At 50.7% G+C, this 20,617-nt stretch overlaps 2 protein-coding genes across 2 annotated transcripts in view; both read right to left on the bottom strand.

Moving 5' to 3' along the window:
- Positions 1-9,896, bottom strand: part of EIF2B3 (eukaryotic translation initiation factor 2B subunit gamma) — a 95,273-nt gene extending 85,377 nt beyond the window's left edge. Inside the window, exons 1-2 of the mRNA XM_057390597.1 lie at positions 9,606-9,896; positions 6,777-6,916 (exon numbers count right to left, since the gene is read on the bottom strand). Coding sequence (XP_057246580.1) covers positions 6,777-6,916; positions 9,606-9,753 — 288 coding nt within the window. The 5' untranslated portion in view covers positions 9,754-9,896. The remainder of the gene's footprint in view (positions 1-6,776; positions 6,917-9,605) is intronic.
- A 481-nt stretch (positions 9,897-10,377) lies between these two features.
- On the bottom strand, positions 10,378-18,716 carry LOC130589299 (E3 ubiquitin-protein ligase HECTD3-like). The gene is made up of 21 exons (XM_057390592.1): positions 18,203-18,716; positions 17,965-18,125; positions 17,350-17,442; positions 16,851-16,986; positions 16,388-16,503; positions 16,009-16,122; positions 14,870-14,952; positions 14,468-14,633; positions 14,060-14,141; positions 13,618-13,800; positions 13,481-13,530; positions 13,293-13,357; positions 12,984-13,087; positions 12,626-12,745; positions 12,410-12,499; positions 12,111-12,317; positions 11,710-11,839; positions 11,242-11,316; positions 10,916-10,997; positions 10,740-10,811; positions 10,378-10,571 (listed from the first exon to the last, which is right to left on the bottom strand). The coding sequence occupies exons 1-21, from the start codon at positions 18,527-18,529 to the stop codon at positions 10,478-10,480; spliced, it is 2,550 nt and encodes an 849-aa protein (XP_057246575.1). The 5' UTR covers positions 18,530-18,716; the 3' UTR covers positions 10,378-10,477.
- Positions 18,717-20,617: the final 1,901 nt, after the last annotated feature.

Genomic DNA, 20,617 nt, shown 5'->3' with positions numbered 1-20,617 from the left:
GTACAGCCTTGGTGAGACAGCTCAGCAGCACTGCTACTGCGCACCAGCCTGCACACGAACAATGACCACCAGCATGAAACCCAATTTGCCTTCTTCAAAGATTGGGGCTTTTTTTCCTCTAATCATGCCATGGTAAATAAAAGTACTGTCATGAAGTGTAGATTCCTAAACTATCTTCCACACAKTATCATTTTCTCCTCTAGCACCTCTCCAATTTTCCAGTGGTATTTGGTCTGCAGCAAATGCTGTTGTAAGACAAAAGTTATGAAAACTTCAAGACCTCCACTGCTTTTTCCAGCACTCTTAGTCTACATCCAGAACTTTCACCATCTTCCCAAAGAAGCTAATTGAATTTATACTACAGAAGAACACCTAAACTTGCTTCAAAAAAATCCAAATGCACATTTGCTCTTCCATTTTCAGCACAGAACCAAGGAAAAATGAGATAACCTGTTTGGGTTTCCAAGTTAACATACCATGACAAAAACACAAAATTAAACTCCAGGCATCCTAAAGTTCACTGATCTTCACCATGCCTTTCATCAAATTAAACAGTGACAGAACACCAGTGCTGGGAAGAGTGACAGAATCTGGGATAGCCTGTGCTGTTCACAGCMTCACGTTCCTATTATCAATGTTACACAACTGTACCAAGCTGGAAAACCAGACACAGGGGAAAACCCTCTCCCGCATAATAAGTCCAAGGGCTGATGTTTGGTATCTCCTTCCTCCCATATTCCCCAATATCTGCAACTTAGGCTCTAACACAGAGTTGTGTCTGATCTAAACACTTCCACTTTCTCATTCAGGGGAGAAATATCACCTGCAATTATACCTTTTTTGGACATTTTTCTGGAAGAACATTCCTTTTTTGCTGCATGCATATTTTTTTTACTTTGTTTCTAGCCTGTGGGATTTCTACTTGTGTATTTTCYCCATGTTTGGATCTTAACAGCTCTTCCCTCATAGGAGGTTTGGGCTTTTCATGGCAATTGTGGGCATTACATCTGTCACTGTCATGGTTAAAGCAGAGCAAGTTATTTACATAGGGCAGCTGTATATACTTTAAAAAGGGGGGGAAATGAAAGATGATTTACCAAAATGAACATTACTATTTATTCCCCCAAAATGAAAACTAGTAGTGGCTGACAAAACCAGGAAAATATTTTTACCAGGATGCTTTTAAACAAATTACTTCAGCTATATACATGTGCAAAGAGCTTGCTGTGTCTGCAAGTAGAATAGGCTGAATTTGTGTAATTCATCAGAAACCACAGAGGGCCTAAATGAAAACACACACTGTAATACAGGAAAACATTGACCATTAAACTTCTACATGGGAACAAGAGGTATTGGTTAACATAATGAGCACAGGCCTGGAGTTCCCAGGARCATGAAAAGGATAAGGACATGCAGTGGGAGATGCAACAACTGAACCTGACAGGCATCTCAGGTCTGTCAATGGCTCTTCTTGCAAAATACCTAAGGGTCTGCCTGCCTGGATAATGGAAGGAGTCCTCTTCAGCTGACAATGGGCAGAATAGCAAATGCCCTAATAATCATTCTTGACCCAACCTTCACAGCTAATTGCCTTATTCAAACTTCTGGTGTTTTCACCATTATCCGTAGTAAACCTGGACAGCAAAATAATTTAGTTAGCTACATTTTTCTTAAGCTGAGTAACAGAAAAAAAACCCCAAAATAAAACAACAAAGAAAAAAATCCCAACAGTTGCTGAATTCTCTAACCTCCCAGGAAAAATAAYGGTCATCTGAAAGTTCTGAACATATTCTTCAAGCACAGAGTCGGGCAGTGCTATATTGTTCCCCACAGCAACACAGCCTGAGCACCTGCCCGTGTAGCTGCTTCCTACTAAGACAATCAGCTGTGCTTTGGGAATAGGACTTGGGCATGTAATAAATTGTAATTTAGCTGTAATAAAATTTGCCAGGTGCCTTCAGTGTGGTGGCAGCTTTCAGTAAGAGGCAGAGAGGGAAAAAAGATTCTACACACCCTGTGAGCTGCTATCTGATACATCTGCTTTTCCCACTAGCAACATTGTGAAAGGCAGAATCAGAAAAACCAGCAAGAAAAAACAGCATTTTTATTTATATTTTAAACACTTAAGTAAATAATTTTTGCTGGTGTGCTGGAAGAAAAGAATGAAATCCTTTTTACTACTTCAAAACAGATTAATATTTAGTTCAGTCTTGCTACTATACCTTGTCTCTTACAAATGAATTTAATTTGGGTTTTTTATTTCCACTGACAGTACAAAAAAATCCATAACTCTACATTATGGAGACCTAAGTTTTTCTTTCCATGCTCACCAAACTCCGCTCAGTCATACCAAAAGGATTCAGATTCCATCTTCCAGCCGTTCCAGCAAGCTTACTTACATCATGTGTTTGGAAAGGAGATTTTTCAGCAGAGGAAGCGGAGCGCTTCGCCATGCTGGCCAAGACTCCACGGATCAGTGACCCTCAGCAGCACACAGACCACCACCGTGACATCACACTTTCCACAACACGGATCCCAAAGATGCACATACCAAGAGAATCTGCAGTTTCAGTCTTTGTTTATTTGTTCAAAGAAAGTTGGTTTTTCTTCTTCTTTTTGGTAGCTTTTTAGSRTTTGTTTTGCTTTGCTTTTTAAGAGCTGTATTATTTTGTAATCTTACTTTTTGAAACTGAGAAAACCAGGTGGACCACCTGAGATGAAACATTTCTCACACAAGCACTCACCAGCGATAGCTACAGAAGACAAGCTGATTAATTCACACCATATTATTCAGGACTTCCATTAACACAGCTAAGGGCTCATCAAGGGAAGAAAATATGAAATTGTTCCATTGCTGTTACTCTGCTGGAACGCCACATTTTAATCACTGCCTGGAGTATCATTGAGTGACACAAGGGAGAGAAAAGCTTTATAGAAGATGAAAATAATATAGACTCAGTGAAGACAAATGTTTGATCCAGGCACACCCAATCCACCCAAAACACAGATTCATGAGTTAACCAGGTTTTTCAACCTGCTGCCTGGAGAGCCCCAGCCTGGGAGGTGGTGCCAGACAGCAGCTGTGTGGGTCTGGTAAAATTTGGCACAGGAAACAAAATGGTCAAATATTAGAGATGCCTGAATTTCAGAGGAACTCATTTGTAAACTACACCCCTTGCCATTTATTTTTTTCATCAACAATAATCTAYAATCCCCAAAAAGGGTTTTAGCAGCCTGATGAATGATACTAGCAGAAGTTCACAGAAATACAGTTCTCAAAGAGGTTTCCTGAGTCAGAGTTTTGCCTCCTGCCATTCCAGCTACTGACTTGCCTAGTTTATTTAAAAGCAAACAAAAATACAACAAAAAAAAACAGATTTTCATTCTAGGAGGAAATTAGGGGATTCTTATCTTGTTTACTCCTGTAAAACCGTCTCACAATCCTATTCTGCTCTGATTAAAACCTTTTTGTAATTTTCAGCCAATGTTTTCTCACAGCAAATTTAAACCAAATTATATTCCACTCTAAATACCTTATCTCTTTTTCTAGTGTTCATCCCATATTTGAAATATTTGAGTTCCACACCTGCTCCATATTCCTGGCAAAAAAAAAMCCCTTCTCATTGCCTTAAGCAATAGTTTTAATTTCTCATCTCTACCATAAAAAGTAGTTTACCTGATACAGTCTAGTTTTGCATCTACCTTTTCTTCCTCCATCAGAGTGGCTGCTCACCATTACATTATTTCAATTAGTACATTCTGAGACGTTGCAATTTATTCTTGGGATGCTAGCTCCTACCACAAATTTCTTATTATTAACCCCCAAAATCACGACTTCTGTGTGCAAGAGAGGGCCTTTAACGATGGCAATAGAGGTCTAATAAATGAAGACCTGTATCTGGACTGCAAAAAAGCTCAATGGACATACCAGAAGACTTTACAACATGATGTGAAAAAACAGTGTTCACCAATACCAGCTATATATAGAAAATAATTTGGAGCTTTACTTTCATCTTCATATTTTGAAAAAGCCATTCATTAGCAGTCCTTCAAAGRATGAGCAGAACACTAGGAACTTAAWGGGCCAAAAGAATAAAACTGACAGGGATATTAAAATTCTATCAAAAGAACAGGCCAGACTGACACACAGATCTAGGAATCCACAAAGTGAAACTTAGAGGACCAAGTTTTCTGCTGTTCACTACTTTTCAAGCAGGTGCTTTTAGGAATCAAGTTTAGCATAATATTTTTATTGTACAAAGGATCCAAGAAAAGGATACACTCAGACYTGTAATAAACATGAAAACCCTAATGAAGCTGCCACCATGTCAATCAGGTATAGGCTGAGACAGCCAAAAATAACAGGAAGAGTTCCAACAGAGCAAAGAACATGCATCCAGTGTATCAACTTCTGCAGCAGAGACGTCAAAAACATTATTGTGTGAAGAGTGGGCAAACAGCAAACAAAAACTTTAATGGGTTTCCTTTGCTCTCATGAACTTCTGAACAACCAGCAAAGACTGGCAGTCAGATGCTTGTTACTTGTGAATGAAGACAGTCTCACCTGCCACCAAAAACACCAGTACCATAAGGAGAGAAAACAACAGAAACTACGTTTACTTAGCCCTTACAGGTTTTGCACATATGTGCTCTCATGCTACTACTGAATACAATTCTATAAGTCTAATCTTGATAGTACCAAGCTTCATTAACCGAGGTGCAACATAACAAAAAGGCCCAAAACTGCAGGCACAGCAAGCAGCAGTGARACTCTTTCAGTCAAAGTTAGACAAGGCAGCAAGTCATGAAATGTTATGCTTTACGCGCATCTCAGAACTTGTGATCAGCAGTTCTGCTACCCCCAGACATATWTCTTACTGTGCATTTATAATCTTGGCTTTACTCCCTGTCACACAAGCAAGTTGTCTATACTGTGCCACGTTACCTCGTTTTCATTGAGCATACTTGCTCCTCTGTCTGTGGGCAATTAACTCAATTTGTGACAACTAAGTTTCAGCAACCAGTTTAAACTTCTCATCAGACTTTTGGCATGGGYTGCAAAAAGCCTGCCAGCAAGCGATGGCCACAAGAAGCAGTTGTTTCCACCAGGGAAATTCATTCTTCAACGAGATCCCTCTCCCGCTGCACCGCAAACACAGTCAACATACAGCAGCTTTTCAGCTACCTCTACTGTGGAGCTCTCTCCTATATCACACAGGAGAGGGCATACCCTGTAAGAGGTGCACCAGTGGTATGCATTTACTAGAGGAATGACTCCAAAATACACATTGCAGCAATCTGCTCAAGAACTTAGTATAGACTTCTTTCAAATAAGAGACCACTTTGTCCTCTGTGCCCAGACAAGCAGACATGGAATAAAAAGGGCAGAAGCAGCTGCAGCCCTTCATATGCAGCATCTGACTTAAGAAAACTTGTGCGGTTTTCAGGACTACCTCACATCTTCTCTATGCCTTTTTTTTCTAGAAAGTAAACAGAAGATCAACACTGCCGCCTGTGAAGACACACTCTATTTTCAAACTCACAGATGCTCTACTTGTTATGTCCCAGGGTCCCTAAGTAAAGCTGCCTGGATTACCAAAAAGAGGGACACCCCAACAGACAGACTCGTCACTGATTAGACAATAAAACTGTAAGGTCAGGGTCCCAATTTTCAGTGCAGATACTTCCTTACTGCATGCATTTAAAAAATACTGCCAAACTGAGTTTTGATGAAAAGTGGTTCTCTACATGACATAAACATTCAGTTCAGTTAAAATTATTARTTTTGATTTTCTTCGTTATGTATTCTCTTCACTCTCTGAATATTCTAGTGGGTCTTCCAAGTCTTCCAGGGCCTATCTTGCTGGGCCCCTACACACCCATATTTGCCTTGGAAGTTTCACCTTGTCTCAACTGAAGTCTTTCTCTTGGGAGTACATAGCCTGTAACACTGCAGTTTATTAGTTTCAAAAAGAGCTTCAAAAAGAAACCTCAGGACTTAAGCACTCATTGATGTTCTGTTGCAACATTTATTTAAACAGGCAATTTGGCTAAGATGGCCTAAACAGACAGAGAACAAATMAGAAGATTAAGTCTTTGACAACAACAAAAACAAAATTCTGTCCAGATCACAGCAAGAGCTCTGAGSAGCATTTCTGCCTTACATGGGAGTGTTTTAATTATGCAGCTGGAAATTAAAATTCTATAAACTGCTGGTTTTATTCGAACAGCAGCCCTTTATCACATCTGGGCACTGTTTACTGAAGAGCTTACTGTAAGACCAAGCAAAAGCACAGGAAAAGCAGTAATTGAAGCCCAGCATAAGTCACTGACCCAACAATGCAGGCACGACTGTGGCAGGACCCAGAGTGAACATAAACCTCCTTGAGCATCACGGCATTGCCTAAGGCAGCACAGGACATTCGCACAGAGATACTTCCCCAAGCACTATGTGGACAACAATGATCACACACTGTATCCAAAAATTGTAGAAACAAATACAACTTTTCATTACCTTGCCAGAAATCTAACATTGACTAAGAAGCAGCCTGAGCCCAGCCTCAATAGGCTCCAGCCTTTCCAGCTGTCAAATTCAGTCATTCGGAGTCTTTGTCTGAGTYCCCCCATGAGGTGACTGTTACAAAATTCAGTTCTTTTGAAGATCAGGGAATTCAGTTATGCACAATAGCATTACACAGGACACTCCTTACAACACAACAAAAACAATTATTATAAACAAGTGACTTCCAGTCAAGTTCAATGAAAGACAGCAATACCTTAATTTTCTGGTGAATATGCCTCAGTGAATCTGCTGTACCCATGTCCATGTTGTCACTGATGCACACAAAATCAATCTTCATTTTTGTGTCCAAGTTTAACATCTTTTGGATTTCCTTCCTTGTAATCACAATGACCTCTAGGACAAAGAAAAGTGAGATGAGACCAAGCAGGAAAAAAATCTAAATAATATTCATCACAGATAGGATACACCCACTGTTTTACAGCCCTTTCCAAAGGCTGATAGAACTGTCAAAAGGCTTGAGTAACATAACCGGGTTCTCCACCAGCCAAGCTCTTTGGGCAACAGTAACTTTTCAAGAAAAGAATTAAACTCCCAATCAATATGAAAACAATCGCCCCTGCTTTGCYGGGTGGAGGCTTTTCCTGAAAGGGACACATGCATGTGAGGCATGAGTTAGCAAGATAGAACAAACACTTYTTCTATCATTAACCAGCAACCTCAAACCATGTGTCCTCAAACAGACCAATGAGACCCCACATTCATGTCACCAACACTTTAGAGCTTTGTCTTTCCTGCCCTGATCCTGWGTAATCCTCTGTGGAACACTACCAACCACACTATTACAATACAATGGTTAAACTATTTCTCAGCATCAGCTTGGCAAGAAAGTGGAGTAATATACGAACAACAAACTCATTCCATCTACAAAAGAAAAAGCATAAATGCATATTTGAAGGAAATCAACAACATCATCAAAGCATATTTTCCAAAATTTAGAATGTGAGAACAGAAGCTCTGCAAAGAAAAGGCTGAGGAAACAAAATTACAAGAAGCCTTTTTCCCCAGTCTCAAGAATGGGAAGGAAACAGTCAAACATTCCAATTAAAGCACCCCACCCTTCAAAACACCCCAAMACCGTAACATTGTATCCCACATGGAATTTTAACAGAGAAGTATTGGACATAATAACAGTGATAACAATATAGGCAAGATGAAAACACATTATGAATAAATCTGCATCAAAACTGAACTCATCTTGAAYCTATTAACAGAAAAGAGGAAGGACCTGTAAACATGAGAATTGTGTGGTAGTTTGGTGCCAGAGATATGACTGCTTTCCCCCTCCCATAGTGGATGCCAACTTGGATTCAAAACAGGCTGAAGAACCCAGGAAAGGGACTGAAACCACACCGTGAATCAGGCAAAGAATTAACTAACGAAGAGGGAACTGGTGTCAGGTGAAAGTTGTAAGCTCACACAGTTCAGCATAAACCTGGTGAGCTGGGCAAGTGTCTCCTAAATGTTRGGAAAGATGAACTACTTGCAATTAGGGCAAAAGAGACAGAGTGAATCAGCCCATGGAACGCCTGCTTACTTACGTAAGGAAGCATGAGGAACATAAGTAGTACTAATCATCMAGGGAGAGAATTCACGCCACTGAATCATTTAATACAGAAATCTACAGCTTGTTCACAGAGGTGAAGCAAGGAAGGAGCAAGAAGGTGGCAGTTTGCTTACTGAAGCTGAATTAATTTACTGAATACAACCCTGCATGACCACATTTYCACTAGAAACAGGTAAGCTGAAGAGCTGCATATGAGAAATGAGAAAGATCTGACTGTAGCAGAACCAYAGAGTCACAGCATGGTTCAGATTGGATGGGATCACAATGGGTCATCTGGTCCAACCTCCCTTCTCMAGCAAGATCATCTCAAATCACATTGCACAGGACTGCATCCAGAKGGTTCTGAAATATCTTCAATGAGGGAGACTGCACAYCSTCTCTGGAYAGCCTGKKCCAGTGCTYGGTCACCCACACATTAAAGAAGGAAGCCAGGAAGAAGTTTTRTAAGAAGCTGGAGGGACACCACAGAAAGATTTGGTCCAGCATTCAAAAGATGAACAAAAGCCTAAGCTCACAAGGTAGTGAAGAAGCTCATCAGGTAATAAATATCACCTTCGTGCCACTGTGAAACAAAGCCTACAGGTGAGCAAAGAGTCTGCCATTCCCCTGCCCTGTTCTGGCCAAACCCCAGCCAGCGCTTGGGTCTGCGCTGCCACACGGACTGAAYGCCTCAGACAGAACAAGTAACCCTGAACTTCAGGCCAGGCTGAAACAACAAACCACCAGCCATCCCTGGAGAGCTGACACTTCTCACGCTGCTGCCATTAATGACTCTGAGAAAGAAACATGAGAGACTCATGGTTAGCAACCCAGGGAAAGGCATCAAAATTGGGAAAAGCCTCGAATCAGAGAATCACTAAAGTGAAAAAGACCTTTAGRATCATCAAGTCCAACTGTCAACCCAGCACCATCACCACATTCACCACTAAACCATGTCCTTAAGTGTCATATACTCATGGTTTTGAACACTTCCAGGAATGGTGACTCCACCACTTCTCTGGGCAGCCTGCTCCATTGCTTTAAAACCTCTTCAGTGAAAAAAGTTTTCGTCATATCCAATCTAAACCTCCCCGGTACAACCTGAGACCATTTCCCCTCGTCCTGTCACTCGTTTCCTGGGAGAAGTGACTGACACACACCTCACTACAACCCCCCTTCAGACACCCACGGCCCTTGGCAAGAAGAGGGGTAGAGATTGCAGGCACAGACAGCGCAGCCGAGAGGGCATGAAGGGATGTGACACGGGACAACAGCACAGCTCCAGAGCAGAASAGAGATGTGCTACAGCACTTGCCCCGTCCAACAGGGCACCTGCGACACGGCATTAGAACAGGAGGGGAACGGACGGGAGCGGCGGCGGTGACCGGGGACAGCCCGCAGTGACACGGGACAGCCCACAGTGACCGGGACAGCCCGCAGTCACCAGAGACAGCACGCCCAGACCCCGCCGTGCCTCACCTTCGAAGCCGGCGCGCTCCAGGAGGTTCAGCGGGTACCAGAGTAGGGGTCGGTTTCCCACCGGGAGCAGCGGCTTCGGGATGCTGGAGGTCAGGTCCGTCATGCGGGACCCGCCCCCCGCCGCCATCACCACGGCCTGGAACTCCATCGTGCTGCGCAGTGACACACAGAGCAGGCAGGAGCTCCCGGTGCCAGGTGAGATGAGCYCGGTTCACTCCCCGGTCCCCGCGGCCGCTCCCGGCACTGACAGCGCAGCAATGGCGGCGCGGCCGCACTGCGCCTGCGCGCGGACCGCCGAGAGCGTCGATCGAGGGCGAGCGCCGATAGAATCGACCCGCCTCCCCGGCGGGCTGCGGGCCACCTCCCCCCGGCCAGGGCGGCGAGACGAACACCGAGCGAAGGATCTCGCGCTGCCGAGCGCCGAGTCATGGATCCGTGCGCGGCGCGGGGGCGCTCGGTGGAACAGCGCCCCTCAGCGGCCGCAGGACAGATTGCAGGCGGGGGCACTGGGGGCACCGGGGGGCTGTGTGGGGTGTACTGGGGGGCTGTGTGGGGTGTACTGGGGGGCCTTGGGGGGTCAATTTGCACCTGTGCTCCCCACACCGTGTCCAGAGAGGGGACAGGACTCACATGCCCACACACGCTACGCTCTCCGCCCCCCAGGACCCTATGCGGGCACAGCACCCAGCAGACAGCGCCATGCTGGCCCCTCCATCCAGCACTGGCCCTACGCTCTCGAGAAGCACACGCTCCCCAGCTCTCGAGAAGCACAGGCACAAACACGACCTGGGGCAGGACAGCAGGATCTGGCCCTGCAGTTTTATTGAATCCAGTCTCCCTGAGGCCCCCATGGYGTAGGGCACCTGGGGGTCTCATTCAATCCAGGGGTCGTCCTCACTCTTGTCGGTGTCAATGGACATGCAGTTGTACACRGCGTAGCGCAGCAGCTCCTCGCAGACCTTGGCCCTGGCAGGGGGAACGCTGTGTCACAGCCATGATGGGCACACAAAATCTCAGGCCTCCCTCCCCACGCCCTCCTGGACATTCCCCGGGGGAAGGCCTGGCGAGGCTCAATGGGAACCCCAATACCAAACCCAGGGAGTGGGAAGCATCCCTGTCCCCAGTTCAACTCACGAGGAATAGTGGGGCAAGAAGAAGGTGCAGGAGCATGTGCAGGCCTGTGGCATCAGGTCCAACGCCTCCATGCTTGGGAGAAAAAAGAGTCAGACTCCAGCACAGCACAGGGATCTCACATTTTGTGGGGACCCCAGCATGCCACGGGGACCCCAACACAGGCAGGACAGACTCACTTCGACCTTTCTGGGTAGACAGTGATCTGAACTGGGAGGCGGCTCCGGCCAGTGACGAACTTGAGGAAGCGGCTGAGATCCTCTGAGGGGAAGGACAGAGCTCAGGTCTCAGAGACAGGACTGTCCCCGCCACTGCTGTCACAGCAGGATCTGCCCTTGCAGAATCAACCCAGGAACATGGGGCAAAGCTAAGGGGTGCTCTCAGCATCCCAGGAAGGGCTAAGTAGGATGACCCCAGCCAGCTCCCAGAGAAGCACCTGGTAAGCACCCCTGGGGCACAGGGCAGGTGGCACACAAAGAGCAGGGAAAAACTTGAGGTCACTCACCGCTGGTGAAGTTGTTGAGTGCTTCCAAGAAGTATTTGACACGACTGTCATCAGAGGAGAAGTCATCAAACCTGACTGAGACAAACAATGTGCAATGGCTTCATGAAAAACTCCCAGCAAAGCAAAGGAGAGGAGGAGACCCTCTGCTCCACAGTGAGCCTGTGAGAGCCCCCGACACCCCTGACTGGGACCAGCACCCTGGAGCATGGTGGGTGAAGAAACTGAGGTCCTACTTTGCAGAGCAGCCACTCGCCTCTGCCCACAGCAGCTGAGGACCAGACAGACCGATGTGGGGACCAGTGGGGGTTTGCTGCTAAACCTGAAGCATCCGGGGAGCCTCTGGCTTATCCTCCCCAGACTCTCAGACACCCCACAGCCAGGACACATGTGTAGGACAAGCATTATCAAAGGAATCCCCTCCCCTTGTAGAGGGGCAGGGAGCAGCTCTGGGCYGGCCCTGTGACTTACTGAACTTCTGCAGTTCAGCCGCTGTGATCTCAGGGTCGCCGCAGATCCTCTTCTCCATCTGCTGCCAGGTGAGCAGATCCAGCACRGGCTGGGGCACCACGCAGAGCAGCCCAGCACGTATGGCTGCAATCTGTTGGGGCACAGGATGGGCTCCATGTCACCACAGTGGGTCTGAACCCCRAGCAGCCACCTAGGGCTCTGGGAACAGCAACAACAGGACCCCAAAAAGGGRTCCCCAGGGCACATGGACATCCTGGGCACGGGATACACAAAGAAACCATCCAGCTAGAGCTGGTTTAGGGGACACATTTTGGCAACCASCAATTCCACAGCGACCAGGATGGCTTGCCACAGGAGCAGGGTCCCCTTGCAGCCCTGTCACCATGGTGGGCCAGTGTCACCTGCTCCTTGCTCTCCTCCAGCCGAGCCTTTTGCACCAGGCGGATGAACTCCTTGCGGTCCTCGTAGCGCACGGCGGTGTTGCTGCCGTTGGGGATCAGCTCCACCATGCGCTGGTCACTCAGCACTGTCGTGTAGGTCAGCTCTCTGCCAAACATGAACTCAAAGCCTTCCTTGTCCACCTTCTCCAGCATCTCCAGCAGCTTCACCTGCAACCCAAATGAGCAATAACCACCACAGTGGAGCCAGAGCAGCCATGGGAGAGCACAGCACCACCCTGCCAGCCCCCAGCCTTCCTTACCTGCTCTGAGTCCACGGTGGCAAAGTCCTTGCTCCAACTGACCTCCTCCCCTGCCAGCTGCTTCCACACCAGCGCTGGCAAAGACAGGATCTGCCAAAGTGAGCAGACACACGTGTCCTCCCTGTGCCCCTCCTTCACCCACAGGCAGCCCCTCTGCCCAAGACAGGACAGCCCCTGCCAAGCCCCCTCACTGCCCAGGGAGGCTGGAGTGCTCACCAGAAATTCCTTACTCCTCAGSGCTGCTCCCATCAGCTGCCCGATCCACTCATACTTGGGGAAGTCCTTGCAGGAGGGGTTGGGGACATACATGTCCCTGGTGTCACTGCTGCTGTTAGCCTGTGGGAGAGAGGCTTAGGACACACAGRGATTTGACAAGCCCAGCATGGTCTCTCCCCACCACCACCCTTCCACCTGCTGCTCCAGCCCTKTACACCCCTSCAGGAGATTCCCACCCACCAGCTAYAAGCACAGCTCYCCCAGCCAAYAGCCCTGCAAGCATTAAGATAGGGCTAACAYGCCAGGCTCTGCTGACTGAGCCCCCTGGCCTGGGCAGGCAGACAGTGGGATGCCAAACCTGGTTAGACGTGCGCACAAAGAAGGGCAGGGGCACAGGGRCATCGCCCGAGCTGGGACACAGTTCCTCTGACACATCTGACAGGCTGTCCCGAAAGCCACCACCTGCAGTGGGGGCAGAGCCTAGTGAGTGCCTGACAGGCCAGAGCCAGACACTGAGCCACAGGATCTGCCCTGTTCCCTGGGGTAAGGGGATACAGGGAGCACCCCATGTGCACARAKATGGGCTGCAYCTCCCAGAGCAACCGGGACAGCGTRGGCACCCACTGAGCTGCACYCCAACACAGGAGTCACCRGGRAGAGCTCTCACCATTGTCAATGATGCCCTCAGTGATGAAATCGCACACCCACCACTGGCTGTAGGTCTGGGGCCATCTGTGGGGAAGCAACACCCCTATGCACATCCCTCCTGAGAGCATACCAGCAGCATCTGGCATCCCCTTGCACCCTACACTGGGGGGAAGGTGACCTCCCACAAATATGACACTGCAGATCTACCTGTAGTCCAGGGGCTGATTGTTCTTGGAAGATCGGAGGCCTTCGTACAGCTGGAGAGCAGCAGAGAGGAAAGGGGATGAGATGGGGGGCAAGACACMTGCTGAAGTGACAGGGCACAGGGCATGGTGCTGCCATACCTGAGTGAAGACAGTGTTCCTGCAGCTGGGGTCCAGCGCGGGGTTGGCACGGTGCTCGCGGGCCAGGAGCCGGTTGATGTAGAGCTTTGGTGGGGAGTGAGGAGCAGYGCTCTCCGAGGACTGCAGACAGTGRGCAATGAGGGCTGCRCTCTGCTTGGACAGCAGCAGGAATGGCTTCATGCCCTAACAAGGGGCAAGCAGCGGTGGTTAGAGGCCTGATCCTGCCACCATGTGCTCTCATTTCCTCTCCCCAAGTCAGCCCAGTGTCACAGGGGATGCTCCTCCATCCCTCTAGCAATGCCAAGCACAGCAGCTCTCAGCTCTGGGCTGGTCTGTCCTCGTTAGATCAAGGAGGACACACTACAGGCCCCAGAAAACCAGGTGAACTGGTGAGGAGGTGCCTCTACTGGCACCATCCCAGGAGAGCCTGGCAAACGCTCACCCTGAGCGCATTGAAGGTGCCGATGCTGTCCTCAGAGAGYGGGATCAGGTAACACAGGACACTTTCCAGGAGCTGGACAAACCTGGAGACAGGAGAGGAGCAGTGTGAGGCTGAGGGTGAGCAGCATTTCACCACTCATCCAGGGCACTGTGCTCCCTGCATGAGTCACCTCCAGCCCATGGAGGGACACCAAACACCAAGGGGAGCACCCACCCAGCACCCTCTGGCCAAGCACTTAATTTCCCCCAAGAAAATGCTGCAAACAAGGGCAGGCTAGCCCATGCTGCTGCACTGCAGCTCAATCACTTCAGAGAGTCTCTGTGGGGCCAGTGCTGACCACAGCCTGGGGCTGCCCTCCAGCTCAGGGCATGGTTCATTTTGGGACCGGGTGCCATCCCTGTACTGTACCTCTGAATGAGCACAGCCCGCCGGTACAGCACGTCGGCATCCACCCCTTCCAGGAGAGGGTAGCGAACCAGCCGGGCTGGCTGGAACATGTCAGCATTGAGGATCAGGTCCCACTCCCAGAAGGACAGGATCTTAATCCCCTGCAGACGGACATTGTACCCTTGGTCTGCCAAGAAAGAACAGCGATGCTGCATCTGCTGCAGCCAGCACRGCTTGGAGGCTGCAACCAGGGGCGAGGTGSCCCCAGCACCTGCRGCATCACATATGAAGCTCATTCCTCAACCTTCCCCAATGTACCCCAAAAAGCAGTCAGTGTGGCAGGAAGAGCCGCAGGTGCCAGGACTGGCTGTGTGTTTAGGGCCAGGCTGGGCTGGCAGCCCCAGTCTGGGTGTACAGGCTCACCCCGGCACTCCAGGAAGCGGATCTCCAGCAYTGGCATGTGGGTTTTCATGTCACGGAGGATGCAGACATTCTGGTAGCTATTCCTGCACACAGCACGGAGGGAGAGGCAGAGCCATGAGACACAGACACCAGCGAGGTGGCCAGCAAGGCACAGGCCACTCTGGCTCCCCAGCCAAGGATGTGCTGCTACCCATGCAAAWGCCCTCCCACCTCACCAGGGCTGTGGCAGGAGGTGCCCAAGCAGAGAGAAGAGGCTGTCAGAGGCACAGAGACGTTCTGAAGAAGGTGGAAGCCGCATCCAAAAAGCCAGAAAAGAGCACAAATTCGAAGCAGTACAGAAAGACAATATGTCTGAGAGTACATCACTGTTCTTGGGGGCTCCCAGCAAATCTCACAAGGGCAGAACCAGCTTCAAGCATAGCTGATCATGCAAGGTGGGTGGGTTTTTGAAGGAAAAAGGGATTTGTGTACATGAGCAATTTACTAAGTGTATTTTCAATGCTTTCTTCAAGATCCCATCAAAGTCCTGTGAGCCCATGGGGAAAAAACACTGCAAGTATTTAGATGCAGTGAGGAGTTGGCTCCTGCCACTGCAAAGGACACTGCAGTCTCATGGGTGCTTCTTCAAAGACAGATCTCAATGGTCAGCCAAAAAAACGTCAAAGAGGCAAGTTTTGGCAAAGGCAAAGGAGACCTTTGCACTCCTGTGTAAACCCCTGGCTGCCTTGAGAAGGGTGCTCAGGGCCAGGGTGAAGACAGAGAGGTGAAGCACCTCAGAACTTCTTGACTACAGCATGGCAGAGATGCTCAAGAAGCTGAGAGCAGTGGCGTGTGTCCCCAGATATGAGGTGGAGGCAGAAAAACCACCAAAGTCACCAGGCAGAAGGAAGCATGCCACAGACGAGCTGCTGCAGCATGGGTGAGGAGTAGCAGAGGAGATTAAGGCACCTGACTGGCACATGTGGTAAGGGACCACCACACTTGCAGGAGCAGATACACCCTGCACCCATGGAGCTCTGAGCCTTGGAGAGCCACTCAGAACTAACCCCAGCCCCATCATTAACATTTGCTCAGGATGCAGAGACAGCTCAGGAGTTYGGCACAATCTGGGCACAGGCTGCACCTCACTCATTACTCACTCATTAATTAGGACTGTTCTCAGGTGATGCAGCCTGCTTGGTGTTCCCCCATACACAGCCACCCGCCTGGGTACGTAGGAGCTGGCCTGCCCATCCAGCATCAACCACAGCCTCCTGCGGGTGAGAAGAGCAAGACACAGCTTTGTCCTCCCCTCATGAGCTGCCTGGGCACAGAGATGCCCCCAGAATTGTCCCAGGCCTGGGGRCAAGGCTGTGTCTTCCTGGGGTGCTTCTGGCAGCAGCTATTCCCCACCTCAAACCCATGCCCCCTACCACAGCTGGAACAAAGCTGGATKGAAGAGAAAGATGGTGCTTCGCCCCACACCCTGTCCTTCCCTGGCACAGCTGCTGGCATGGAGGGGACACCCTGAGGTCTCACTTGACAATGGCGCCTTTCTTCATGTTGAGCCGCACCCAGTGCTGCCCCGGGGGCCCGTTGCTCTCCCAGAAGGTGTACGTCAGGTTGTCCGTCAGATGGGCTGCAGCACAATCCTCCTGCAAGAATGCAGAAAGCAGAGGAGATGAGCATCCTTGAACATGCCATGGCCTTCTCTGAGATGGGTTTTGTGGGTCCAGAGAAAATTAGGAATAAGTCAATTCCTTGGTTTGTCAGGCTGTGGTGGATGATGGCTCCCTGACAGAATAAACTGGGCATGGCTGTGGACCCCTAGTGCCCCAAAGTCACAATGGGGTTTTGCTCCCAACACCCAAATCCCAGCAGCTTTGCTAGAGCAGCAAAACCCCAYCACCACAAGCCACTGCTATCTACTCCTCCCCACATCTGTGGAGCTGCTCATGTGTTTCATACTAATTTCAARCTGCAGAGAAGCCCCACTACGCACCGCCTGTGAGGAGACCTCGATGCTGTTGATGTGCTCCTTGGTGCAGTCCACACGCTGCAGCTCCTTCTCGCTGTGATCATACAGGAAGCGCCCCAGCTCCATGTCACGCTCATAGCTCCAGCCTGGGGGCACGGACCTGCAGGGAGTCTCTGTGTTAATGGGATSAGAAGTCCAGGTGCCCCAAACCTGCCCCAGCATCTCCTGGTCACCAAATCGGCATGGTGCCAGGCCACTTGTCCCTGCAGCAGGCAGATGGCACGGCTGGATCTCATCGCCAGCACAGCAGGTGATGACCACTCCAGCCCAGTGGGAACAGCAGCACACAGCCACTCCAGTGGTCCGTGGAGCAAAGGCCATCTTTGCTTAAGCAGGGTACCTCATGGCACCCATCATCCCCATTTCAGACCCCAAAGCCAGTCCTGGCCCTGTGGGCGTGTCCAGGCCCCAGCCAGCAGCCCCGCAGAATGCTGCAGTCCCGCTTTAGGAAATGCATTCATACCGAAACTTCTGCACCGCGGCCTCATCCTGCTCGATCAGTCTGGGCAGCTCTCCAAGGCGCTTGGAGTATGTCAGGTCCACCACTTGTTCCCAGCTGGAGCAGCACCGGCAGAGGAGTCACACAATGGAAAAGATGTGTCAATGCTCAGTGTAGCCATTATTGCCTTAGCCTGAAGYGGAGCACTGAGGCGACACCCAGGAACAGCTGTGGGAAGGTTGAGTGTCCCTGCACCCAGGCACAGGCTGGGACAGAGCAGGGAAATCCCACCCTGCACATGGCCTTCCATCATGAAAATAAATTTTAAACCCTCTGACTGCTGCACTGCCCCGTGACATTGCTCAGCCCAAATCCAAGTGACTCAGAACGCCTCTGGCATCATGTTTATTCTGTGCAGGCACTGCCGCGGGCAAACAGGGTTAGTCCAGGAGAGAGAATCCACCTGCTCACCGGTGCTCGGCRGGGATGTGTCCCACCAGCACCAGAGGGAGGGGTTGGACTGTGCTGGGTGYGCCCAAGAGATTTGGGATGGTTGGGTCGCATATCCTCTGTGGGGACCGGCCACACTCGTCTCCAGAGCCCAGTCCCTGCCCGGGGCGCAGCGGGCCGGGGCCGTACCTGACAGCAGGTCTGTAATCAACCCCCAGCGTTTGGTGCTGACACTGGAGCCTCTGCACGGAGTCAACCGGGACCAACTTATCTCCTCCCTCTCCGAACCTCTGCGCCAGCACCCAGCCCTCCTCCAGGCCATGGGTGCCCGTGTACTCGTCCAGATGCTCCTGAAGACACATGCCGTCCTGTCACCGCCGTCGGGACGCGGCATGCCCGGGGGGTCCCGGTGCCGGTCCCGCGTTACCTTGCTGAGCTTGACCCAGAGCCCGGCGCCGTTGCAGTACTCCTCGCCGGTGGCGCGCAGGCAGCCGCCCTTCCGCACCTCGATGGTGGCCCGCGCCGCCCGCTTGCCGCCCCGCGCCGGCCCCGGGCTGTCCCACACGCTCAGCAGGCTGCGGGCGGCGGCGGCGGCGGCGGCCGAGGGGTCCTTGCAGATCTTGTACTGCACCTCCCGCGGCACGTAACAGAGCGCGGCGGGCAGCGCCCGGGCGCGGCGGAAGCACTCGCTGCACTGCAGCAGGAACCGCAGCCGGCCCAGCACCTGGTGCGGCGGCTCCCCGTCCGCCGTCATCGCGCTCCGGGCTGTCCCGACCGTGACCCAGCGCTGCCCGCCCCGGAGTGCCCGCCGGGCCGGGCCTTCTCCGGCGGGGCCGCCACTCCCGCCTCCGTCCGGGGCCGCCCCGCCTCGGGCAGCCCTTGCTCCCCGGCTGCCGCCTCCTCCCCGGGCAGGCGCCGCTCCGCCCGTGCCCCGGGCACGCCCCAGCGCTTCTTCATCCTTCCCGGGCCGCAGTCCCTCCGCTCTCCAGCTCCGGGCCCCCTTTGCCAAGTTGTGACTCTTACGCCCACTTCARTATCCGGCAGGAGCTGACGCGGGTTACGGGCATCCCCTTGACCTGTGGCTTAGGATTCTGCTCCCTCCTCCCGGCCTCCAAAACATCTCTACCACTGCCTGCATTCTTACAGGGTCCTGTGGACCCCCAGGTCATGGCACAGGGCTACATCTCCAGCATGGATAGGGAAAAGAGGTGAGTGGGAATCCTGGTATGGGAGAGCCAGCTGCTGGTTGGCATACTCCCACCCTGGGCAAGCCTGCAACAAATGAAGATGCTACACACACATCTTCAGGCTTCCCTAACAGACTTCCCTGCCCAGGAACAGCTTTATCCCAGCCAGCAGAGGCATCCTGGCAGTAGGTGTGAGGCCCTGACACAGCAGCACCCAACCCCCCTGGAACACTGGCAGTGTGTCACCCATGTCTTGTCTGCTTGTTGCATACCACAGCAAGGCGGTGGCACAGAGCAACTCAGCTCCACCCCACGCTACCTTAATTTGTTCAGGTTGGGCACAAAGGGCTGTGTTTAGGGATCATGAAACAAGCAGACTGGCAGAGCTCAAAGGTCCCCACACCCCCTTGGTGCCTGACTGCTCTCCTGGCAGGTCAGAGTCCAGTTCCATCCCTGCCTGCACAGGCACAGTGCAGAGATACAACAGCTGTCCATCCCTGCAGTGTTATCTGTTGAATGGGYGTGACTGAGCAATGGGCAGCTGCCTTGCCATGAACCATGGTGCAGGAGAAATGCAAACTTCTGCCACACTCTTACCTGCAGTAAGCCAGGAAGGTCCTGAGCYCTCCCTCTGCAGCCACGTCACCCTGCACCACAGGTTTGCAGAGCTGCTGCAAAAGGTTGAGCTAGTTAATACTCTTGAGTCACCTCTGTGACAGTACTTTGCGTTCAAGACATCTGCTTCACCTCCAGTTGCCTCTCATGACACCAGTCTTCACTGCTGTTTAGAATCACAGAATCAYTGAGGTTGGAAAAGACCTCTAAGTTCATCGAGCCCAAGTACTAACCCAGCATTGCCATGTTTATCGCTAAACCATATCCCCAAGTGTCACATCCATTATTTAACCCAACACAGGAGCCCCAGCCAGACAGACAAATCATAAGGAAGGTCAGTTAGATCATTCATTTTATTTTAGATTCTACATGAGGTAGGGACAGACAGAACCTGTCAAACTACTTAAGAGTTTGTCATACTCCAGGGTATTAGAGGAATAACAAGAACAGCTACACTACACACGTGCGTTATTAATCACCTGAAACTATTTGATGGCAATCCGGCAAGTTGAAGGCAGGAGAGAGCAAGTGGTTACCTGGAGCCATGATGGCATCAGTCCCTCCCCCAGCTCACCCTCTAGAGCTGCAGCTCTGGCAGACAGAGATGTTCCTCAGCAGCAGAGACACCAGCACCTTCCTTAGGATGGCTTGGACTGACTTGAAAATTGATCTCCACTGCCTTGAGACCAGTTATTGGGGTGAAGACATGCACCTGCTGGTTCCTGGTGCTCAGGAGGACTCTCTGAGCCTGGACCACATGCAGCATGAGTCCAAAGCAGCGACACTTGATTTTTGCCTTGTCAAACACAGTAGGAGACAGTTCCTACCCACAGCTTTAGAGATCAGAGAAGAAACGTGACCCAGCACTGACCTAAGACCTATTTTGRGCCTCTGACACTGGCCAGAGTTTAGCCAGGCTGACCTTTTCCACAATTTGTTGGGCTGTCAGAGCAGAAATTCAGTTTGTGATTGGCTTTAAAACACTACAGATGAGAGGACCACACAAAGGGGATCCAGGCCAGCTCCCCGCTCTCCTTTCC

Source organism: Malurus melanocephalus, unplaced genomic scaffold (genome assembly GCF_030028575.1).
Source record: "Malurus melanocephalus ecotype Western Australia unplaced genomic scaffold, MMel_1.1 scaffold_28, whole genome shotgun sequence".
In the NCBI taxonomy this organism is placed as follows: domain Eukaryota; kingdom Metazoa; phylum Chordata; class Aves; order Passeriformes; family Maluridae; genus Malurus; species Malurus melanocephalus.
This window is presented reverse-complemented; position numbering and strand designations above follow the sequence as displayed.